Source organism: Tachypleus tridentatus, chromosome 9 (assembly GCF_004210375.1).
Source record: "Tachypleus tridentatus isolate NWPU-2018 chromosome 9, ASM421037v1, whole genome shotgun sequence".
Classification (NCBI taxonomy): Eukaryota; Metazoa; Arthropoda; class Merostomata; order Xiphosura; family Limulidae; genus Tachypleus; species Tachypleus tridentatus.
Window position 1 is genome coordinate 156,970,328 of NC_134833.1, and position 10,100 is coordinate 156,980,427.

Here is a 10,100-nt window from a genome sequence, read left to right on the forward strand (position 1 = left end):
CTTAACAACAACAACCGGTTTAGACAGTGTTATGACTAAACTTTTTAAATGTTAATTACAATTGACTAATTTTCTTAAATGTTATCAACTGTTAGTCTTACTTAAGCCACAAGTAATACTAGTAGAACTTGTATGCAAGTAAGTTTTAATATTGGCTGCAGATGAAAAGAGCAGTATTAAATGTGACATTTGTCTTTTTTAATACTTCTGTTAACATTTGTAAACTATTTTTATTGTTTAGTACTAAAGTAAAAAAAGCAAAGGTTGGTGAATTACACTTATTAGTTGTAGATGAACTTGTCAGATGTTATATACGTGAACCTATATATACTCTATATATACTGAACTTGTATTCTTTATTTAGCTGTTGAATAAATTTATTGTTTGTTCTATAACAGGGTTAATCAACATGTTGTACTTCACTGCATAATAAGCTTGTTTATCATGTGATTCAAATATATCACAAATTCTGCATGGGTTATTTCTTCAAAGTACAGTTAGAAAATAGTTAGAAGCAGCTGTGTGATCATGGACACACAGTACCTACTCCCAATGGACATCCAAATGAAAGCCAGCCTACTTTTGCAATGAGAGTGGTGAGCAGACAGATCAGTGTAATCCAAAAACAGACCTTCAGCCTTCAAGCAGCACCAAAACGAACTGTGAATATGTGAGGACAGATGCTTTGCCTAAATTAACCAAAGAATATTCTGTTCATTTCTCAAAAGCTAATGATTATGCTGCAATAACAGATGAAAGTGGTGTTGGTGATTGTTTAGATTCTGTTACAGGTAGTCCCAATTGAGTAAGCTGGTAACGCGTTCTAAGAGTATTTTTATCTTACAAATCAAATTTATACCAAAAATTGGATAAACATAATGTAAATAAGTTTACTTAATTAATTGTTAAATGTTCATTTAAAAAGACATTAGGTGAACACTTTATGTACTGACTTTATACCATCAAACTTTCATTAAAAGATTTTGTGTTGTAAAAAGTTTCTAAAAGAAGTCTTTACTATAAAAGGAATACAAGAAAATTAAACAATAGTAACCCAAAGAAAATGACAAAACAAAAGATACTATATTAATACCAAATAAGAAAATTTGGAACAGGCAAAAATACTGAACATTCAAGGTAAAATGACAATTGTTGCCCAAGTGGCTTCTTTCATTTTGAAAATTTTAAGATGACATAAATGCAACTGTTTGGTTCATAGAAGACAATAAGGTAGTATTATATATGTTATTGACAAGGGTTGAAAAAGATGTGATGAAGTTAAGTTTTCTTATTGAAACAGGTCTTACTGTAATTTATGTTGAAATAAGTTAATTTTGTATGAAAGAGGAGGGTGAATAGAAACATACCGTAATGTTAAAGGTAAAGAGGAGGGTGAATAGAAACATACCGTGGAAATATGAACTTATACTCAACTTTGCACAAGAAAATACAGTGTGGTGAAAATTTTTGTTTCTAAAATGCTTCATATACAAATATATTTTTACCTTAAGATTGTTTGGGTTGGAGCAATTTGTAATATGTTTATGTAACTTCATGCTTCTATCACTAGTTAAAACAGGTTAAATCATTAAAAAACAAGTTTTTATCAACATAATTTAAATGTTCTATCACTAATTAAACCCTTAAAACATTTTTATTGTGTTCATAAAACCTGTAAAATTTCATTATTTTGATTGACATTTTAAAACGCTAGTAAAAATCTGCAGCATTTTAATACATTAGTGAAAGTATGCATTGTTAATATAAACAGCCTGGCATATCCAGGTGTTTAGGGAATTTGATTCGTAATTTGAGGGTTACAAGTTTGAATCCCTATCATACTAAATATAGTTGCCCTATGAGCCATGGGGGAATTATAATGGTACAACCAATCCCACTATTTGTTGGTAAAAAAGTAGCCTGAGCATTTGTGGTGGGACAAGCTGCCTTACCTTTGGTCTTACAGTGATAAATTAGGGATGGCTAGTGCAGATAGCCCTCACACAGCTTTACACGAAATTCAAAACAAACAATCAATCCCATTAGAAACAGTATTCCATAGTTTCAGTGAGTTCATAGAAGTGGATGTGATAATACTATTTGTTCATGGTTTAGAATGTTAGCTCAGGACTGAGTTGTAAACACAGATGTATTGACATGCAAGTTGACTGAGTAACTTTCTCTTTCAAGGATCTCCTCCTGGCTGCTACTTTAGTGTCTGATGCAAAAAATGGAGAACATTCTGATTTTGAAATGTCAGACAGAGGTGTAAGGTAAATAAATAAATACTGTATGTGAAAAAATTAATGTAACAAGCAAGAGTGTGATTTTTCAGAGCACATGTCGAGTGAGTAAGATTTAAAGTTTTTTTGTTGATGACGAGAAACCCACTTAAAATAAAAATGTGTCTCAGAATGGCTGGTATGGCTGTTAACACTTTTATTGATAAAAGGTGTTTTCTACTTTTATTCTAAAACAGTTTTTAGTATATGATTTTGTGTAAGTCTTTTAACACAGAAATAACTAATAAAATTAGCACCACATTTTTATTTATGACAACATTCACAAAATATAAAAGACATCATTAGCACAAGTGGGTGTACACTCTTCATTCTCTTGTTTCTTCTTTCAGAGAAGCTTTGTACCTTTTTTTTCACAACGTCTTCCTAAAACTTAGATGTTTTAAACAAATATTTTACCTGAGCTAATGATATATATATAATGTTATATATATATATAACATGCTATTCCACAGATGCTGTTTCCTCTGTACTCCTACTGAGTAGTTGGTTGTAAGATAAACTTAATATATATATCAAAAAGAATAAATTTAACAACTGGAAAGTAATTTGTCTTTTTTTATTTGTGTGCTAATTAGCAAGTTCAACTAAAAATTCTCAGACACTGGGATGTTCAACGAGGGAAAAAACAAAATTGTGTTTTGTAGTTTAAGTGTTCATTGTGCAAATTGGGATTTTATCTAAACATTTCTCAGATTGGTTATGAAACTATCTTGATATACTTGAAAATCAGCTAATTATTTTTATTTTGAGTTTTTATCCCATGTTTTCCAGACTCTACCTTATTTATCATCATTGGGGTCTTCGATACCTGTTGTACTTTTTTATTTTTGTTAATCATGCTGTTATTATGTTTGAGGATCCAGCCTTGTATGGCTACTTACTACCTTATTGGGTGAGTATAAATTGTTTAATTTAAAAATAATAATAATAATAAATTAAATATTGTTACAATGTCAGCATGAATATTTGGTGTAGTCTTAAATGTTTACTCCACGACTTGTGTTCAGGGACATTATTACAAGTGTTACACTAATTTAATACTTTTGTATAACGTAGATTAAGTAATTTAAGCATTACTGGAAACTGAGCCCACGTAATAACAGAACTAGATATAATGACCATGCTGTTAACTGGTGCTTATTGTTAGTTTATTAGACTGAAAAAATATCGTATATTATGCTTAATTTATCACAATGTACACAAGTTTGTTGGTCATTACAAGTAATCACAAAATGTCTTACTGATGAGAAACCCACTTGAAATAAAAATGTATCTCAGAACGGTTGGTATGGGAATTAACACTTTTTGTGATAAGCAGAGAACAACGTTTTGATTGTCCTAGGAAGGTTGAAACAGTGTTTTCTGCTTATCATTAAAAGTATTAATACCAATACCAACCGTTCTGAGATATGATCACAAAATATGTTAATACAAAATTAAATGTATAATACAAGCCTACTTTTTAAATTGAACATTAGCTTGGAAAAAATTTTCTGAAAAACATATATATATATGTGAAAGAATTTAATTTCAAAAGATAGCTATCTGAAGTATTGATGTATGAATATGATTTTTACAGGTTACCATGGGGATTGAGTTAGCCTGTTTATTGTTTTATGTGTTCAGACTACTTCATGCTATATCATTCATACCTACCTTGAGGTTCTGGAGAGATAAGAAAAACTTACTGGTTATTGTTGTTGTCTTTCTCACCATACTTGACATGGGAATTTACACTGGTTTACATGCCACAGGCAGAGCTGCTAAGGCCTACAGATGGTCACGACCTCTGAGACCTTTGTTCTTGGTGAATTTCTCTGAAAGTAAACAGGTATACCAACTAACATTGATATAATTTTAAATAATGCCTTGTAAAACCAAAATGGCTAAGAAAAGCCAAAACATAAGCATGGGCTTCATATTTTGCTGATGTTCATGCCAGAAGATTGAGGTTTTAATTTTAAATCAAAATGGCTAAGAAAAAAAAACCGAAAACATTAGCATGGGGCTTCATATTTTGCTGATGTTCATGTGTGATGATTGAGGTTTTAATTTTAAATTAAAATGGCTGAGGAAAAACCCAAAAACATTAGCATGAGACTGCATATTTTGCTGATGTTCATGTGGGAAGATTGAGGTTTTAATTTTAAATTAAAATGGTTGAGGAAAAACCCAAAAACATTAGCATGGGACTGCATATTTTGCTGATGTTCATGTGGGAAGATTGAGGTTTTAATTTCAATGAAACATTGAACCTTGTATTTGTGTTTTAGTTTTAAAGTTATAAGCTGTTTTAATTGTTTGGATGCTGTTGTTTAATTCATTTGGGATATTTCATTTTTCTTTTGTTTAATATATTTATTCTTGCAAAACTGATTCCATTTTCTCAGCTGTAAGGCACTGAATAATTGAGTTACATGAGTTGTAATGAGAGCTAGTAATGTTCTATGTAATTTGTGTTATTGATTGTAAATTTTCCAGATTCGAAGAGCTTTCAGAAATATCCGAAGAACTCTTCCAGATATCTTGAACGTACTGATACTGTTCTTCCTAAATATTGCTTTATTTTCGCTAATGGCACAAAAGCTTTTTATGAAGAGGTAAGACTTTTTCCCATTGGTGTGGTTTATTAGAAGAATGCATTTTAGTGGCTCAGCAATAATTTGAGGGCTTATTGTTAAAAAAAAACAACTGGGTTATGATACTCAAGGTGGCAAAAGCACAGCTAGCCCATTTTGTAACTTTGTACGTAATAATAAACAAACAACTAAATATTATAAGAAAATGTTTGAATCTGGAAGAATTTTTGTTGACTTAAAAAACCCAACACATATAAACAAACCCAAGGTGACATTAAATGCAGAAATACAAAGTCAAATGTGTATCTGTCGTGACATGAAACGTTGTATATATAGTTTCGTGTTGTATTTAGTTGAAAAAAATTCAGATCTTTGTGTTCTACTTGTAAGATAGTTATGAAGCTTGGGCAAATAGAATTTTGCAACTACAGGGTTAACCAGCCAAAAATCATAGGTTCTAATATGTAATCATATAGGGTCACTGGTATATTTTGTCCAGTTGAAAATCCATTTGATTATTAATATTCAGACAAGTTGTCAATAATGTAATAAAATATTAAAGAGAAATAAAACTGGCTCTAAGAATATCATTTATGAGAAAACGTCACAATGTTAATTGATTGATAGACAGTGGAAAACCAACTATGAAACCACACTTTGATAATGGATCAGTGATGAGAAAATCACACATTTATAATCATCGTAGGTGGGAAACCACACTATGGTAACTGATTGATAGACAGTGGAAAACCAACTATGAAACCACACTTTGATAATGGATCAGTGATGAGAAAATTACACATTTATAATCATCGTAGGTGGGAAAACCACACTATGGTAACTGATTGATAGACTGATAGACAGTGGAAAACCAACTATGAAACCACACTTTGATAATGGATCAGTGATGAGAAAATCACACATTAATAATGATTGTAGGTGGGAAAACCACACTGTGGTAATTGATAAGTAGTGGGAAAAGTGGATTACACTAACCACTGAACAGTGGAGAAACTGTACTGAGATAATCTTTTGAAAGTGAGGAAACCAATATGGATAACTGACTGATAAAGAGAAGACCATAATAATTAATTGGTAACTTTTCATAATAGCTTGTTGGATCTCTCTCACTGGAATTCTGCAAATTTAAAATAACAAGTTTTTAAGTGATGCATAAGTTTCGTATTGTATAGTTTTTTATTTCATAAGTTTAAACATAAGATACAGTACTAAAGAAATGAAGCTGAAAAAAGAAAACTTTCTGAAAATTCATGCCAGTTGATTAGTTATATGTCCTTGGGGCACAAAACCCACAAATTATTTTTTCTGGTGTCAGCAGGTTTGATTCAAGTTCTGAAATAGAAATGAGGAAGAGATAAGGTTATAGATGTTGAATAGATGATAGTTTATAAACTCCGTGCCTGTATTTTGACCTTCAGAATCATTTTGATTATACAAGAAATGAGTTAATAAAACATTTGTGTTTACTTGTGAACTTCATAATAAATTTCTTGAAATTGTAGATGAATATAAATGTAAGAACTTGTCTTCTTAGTGTTATGATTTCTTTGGGTTGTTAGTGTATTTGCCATGGAGGTATTGGTAATTCTGATTTTTATTTGTGTTGGTTGTATCTTTGTATTAATTGTCACAGAGTTATTCATTGTATTGATACTTTTGTGTATTGTTAGTATCATTATAATGTCATAGATGTATTGATTATACTGATTTTTTACATGTCAACAGTATCTTTTTACTGGTTGTTCAGGAAATATTTATTATGCTAATATTTTTTGTGTCATTAGTATCAATACTGGTTGTCATGGAGATGCTTATTAATTGTTTTCCAGATCTCTGAAGTATCCTAATGGTTCACCATACTTCCAAAACTATTGGGATATATTTTTTGATCTTTACGTCCTGGTAACAACTGCCAACAATCCAGATGTCATGTAAGTAAAGCCAACAATATTGGCATTACAGACACCTTATGAGGTAAGCTTATAATTCCAACAATACAAATATAAAGTGAGATCAGCAAATAGTTTCAACAACTGTTAATTGAGTTATTATATGATAAATTTGTGACTCATAAGTTAAACTTATGGCTTAAACATTATAAATAAGGTGATTTAATGATATGTCTGAGATCCAGTTGCTCATATGAATAGTAGCAACATAACTGGATTAATGCATTTTGATATTGCATTTCTAATCTGGTTAGAAGTTCTGTTATGCAGTATGAGTTACAACGTTTGATGTTATGTAAATGTAAAGATGTAATCAGAACTTGTGTGCTATTGCTCTATTAATTAGGATGCAATTTTTTTTTTATAAAGTTAGTTGTAGCCAATATAGAAGTCGAATAGAGGCCTAGAAATGCAAAGGTTTGAGTATATTATATCATAATGGTTTTTGAGCCTTACCAAATTATTACAATATGTGTTACCATGTTTTGTAATGCTTTATCTCACGATTGTACATTTTTGACAGCAGTCCTGCAGAATATTTTTTGTTGTAAGAGGTTTCGTTATAAGGCTGTTAAAGTGCACCATTCCCTGCCTAATTTCCATGTTCTGTTTAGTGTATGAGAACAAAGGTTTCCCAGCATCCATTTCTAAAGTGTGATGAGACAAAAGTCCACACAATGTACAGCAACTTGACTGTTATGACTTCATGTGGATACCTGTGTTATCTCTGGCAGCTTGAGGTCAGACAACTTTGTAATACATGACTTTGTCATCTGTCCGTCAAAAATTTTTCTTGATCATGTTCTTTGTTTGTGTTGCTTGGAGCATGTGGACAGCGTTTGCCACTAACACATTGCCTAAGAAGGTTGAAACGTTGTTCTATACTTGATTTTAATTGAAGTTTTAATTACCATGCCAGCCGTCTTGAGAAACACGATCTTTGTAAGAAAACGTTTTGTGCAGTGTACTGCAATACAAGATATCTAGCAATAACTATGTATTTGATACCAAACAGTGTCAAAATATAGTTCTGATACATGTTGTTCCACTGCAACTTTATACTGGCTGGAGTTGTTACATGATTTGGTGATTTATATATTAAAATTGTTTTAATATAATGCACTCAGTCCTTTATAATGTTTTTTTTTGTTTGGGAATTTCGCACAAAGCTACTCGAGGGCTATCTGTGCTAGCCGTCCCTAATTTAGCAGTGTAAGACTAGAGGGAAGGCAGCTAGTCATCACCACCCACCGCCAACTCTTGGGCTATTCTTTTACCAACGAATAGTGGGATTGACCGTCACATTATACACCCCCACGGCTGGGAGGACGAGCATGTTTAGTGCGACGCGGGCTCGAACCCGCGACCCTCGGATTACGAAGTCGCGATACTTCTGAAGCTAGGCCATGCCGGGCCTATAATGTTTTTTATGTTTTTTATTTTGGTCAGACATGGTTGAATGTGTTACACAAATAAAGCCTGAAACATTAATGCTAGTTTTAATGTCTTCATTAAAATATTACCTTCGTGGACATTAAGAGGTAGCTGAAAGTCAAACATCCATAAATAGTGTCTTATTTCATCATACCTTTTAATCATTATTTGTATATAAAATGGATGATATTTTAATTTTTCATTTGGTTTTACTGTTTTTCAACTGGATGATACTTCCAGCCTTGAGTTATGGAAGTGTTGAGAACTTCCAGCTGATACTTCCAGTTTAAGAATTAAAGCATTCAGAACACCTTTTGTAGCCAGGTTATGTTGTGTGAAGTTTTAAAGCTCAGTAAAGGTTGTAATTAACACTAAATTGCATTATTTTTAGGATGCCTGCTTATGACGAGAGCAGATGGTTCGCAGCTTTCTTCATTAGTTACTTGATCCTATGTTTGTATATCTTCATGAATATATTCCTTGCTGTGATATACAATAACTATAGAAAACATTTAAAGGTTAGTAACTGTTGTTTATATCCATTTAACTACCATTTATAATGCTGTCAGTGGGCTCAAACATACTAACATAGTTAAGTAAACAGAACTTAATATCAAAGATAAATACACACACACACACACACACATACATATAGTTTGAGGTTTAAATTATACCTTGTTTTGTGCTATCAAGACACCTTAACATAAATTGTAGTTTCAAGTAATACCTCTAACATATCATGGATAATCTCATGATAAAAAACTTTATCTCATATCTTCTTATGCCAAAATTATGTTATGATACAAGCTGTGTTTAACTGCTGAACATACTAACCCAAAACCCATGTTAAAAACATCTTCTTATCTATTTATATCTTAATAATTTAATCTTGAATCCATAAAAAAAAGATTATTTTAACTGCATACAATAATTTGGATAACTTTGTACCAAACACTTGATAACAGAACTCCCTACCTGGTATATATTTAGATAAATTTAAACACTTGATAACAGAACTCCCTACCTGGTATATATTTAGATAAATTTAAACACTTGATAACAGAACTCCCTACCTGGTACATATTTAGATACATTTAAACACTTGATAACAGAGCTCTACACCTGGTACATATATTTAGATAAATTTAAACACTTGATAACAGAGCTCCATACCTGGTATATATTTAGATAAATTTAAACACTTGATAACAGAACTCCATACCTGGTATATATTTAGATAAATTTAAACACTTGATAACAGAGCTCCATACCTGGTATATATTTAGATACATTTAAACACTTGATAACAGAGCTCCATACCTGGTATATATTTAGATAAATTTAAACACTTGATAACAGAGCTCCATACCTGGTATATATTTAGATAAATTTAAACACTTGATAACAGAACTCCATACCTGGTATATATTTAGATAAATTTAAACACTTGATAACAGAACTCCATACCTGATATATATTTAGATAAATTTAAACACTTGATAACAGAGCTACATACGTGGTACATATTTAGATAAATTTAAACACTTGATAACAGAGCTCCATACCTGGTATATATTTAGATAAATTTAAACACTTGATAACAGAGCTCCATACCTGGTATATATTTAGATAAATTTAAACACTTGATAACAGAGCTCCATACCTGGTATATATTTAGATAAATTTAAACACTTGATAACAGAACTCCCTACCTGGTATATATTTAGATAAATTTAAACACTTGATAACAGAACTCCCTACCTGGTATATATTTAGATAAATTTAAACACTTGATAACAGAACTCCATACCTGG

At 31.3% G+C, this 10,100-nt stretch overlaps 1 protein-coding gene across 1 annotated transcript; it reads left to right on the top strand.

The window, feature by feature from the left end:
• Positions 1–805: 805 nt before the first annotated feature.
• On the top strand, positions 806–8,185 carry LOC143226752 (two pore channel protein 2-like). Its single transcript, XM_076458120.1, has 7 exons — positions 806–813; positions 2,191–2,273; positions 3,075–3,195; positions 3,883–4,134; positions 4,785–4,903; positions 6,733–6,834; positions 7,467–8,185. Exons 2-7 carry the CDS (start codon positions 2,254–2,256, stop codon positions 7,471–7,473), a joined length of 621 nt encoding a protein of 206 aa, XP_076314235.1. The 5' UTR covers positions 806–813; positions 2,191–2,253; the 3' UTR covers positions 7,474–8,185.
• The last annotated feature ends 1,915 nt before the right edge of the window (positions 8,186–10,100 follow it).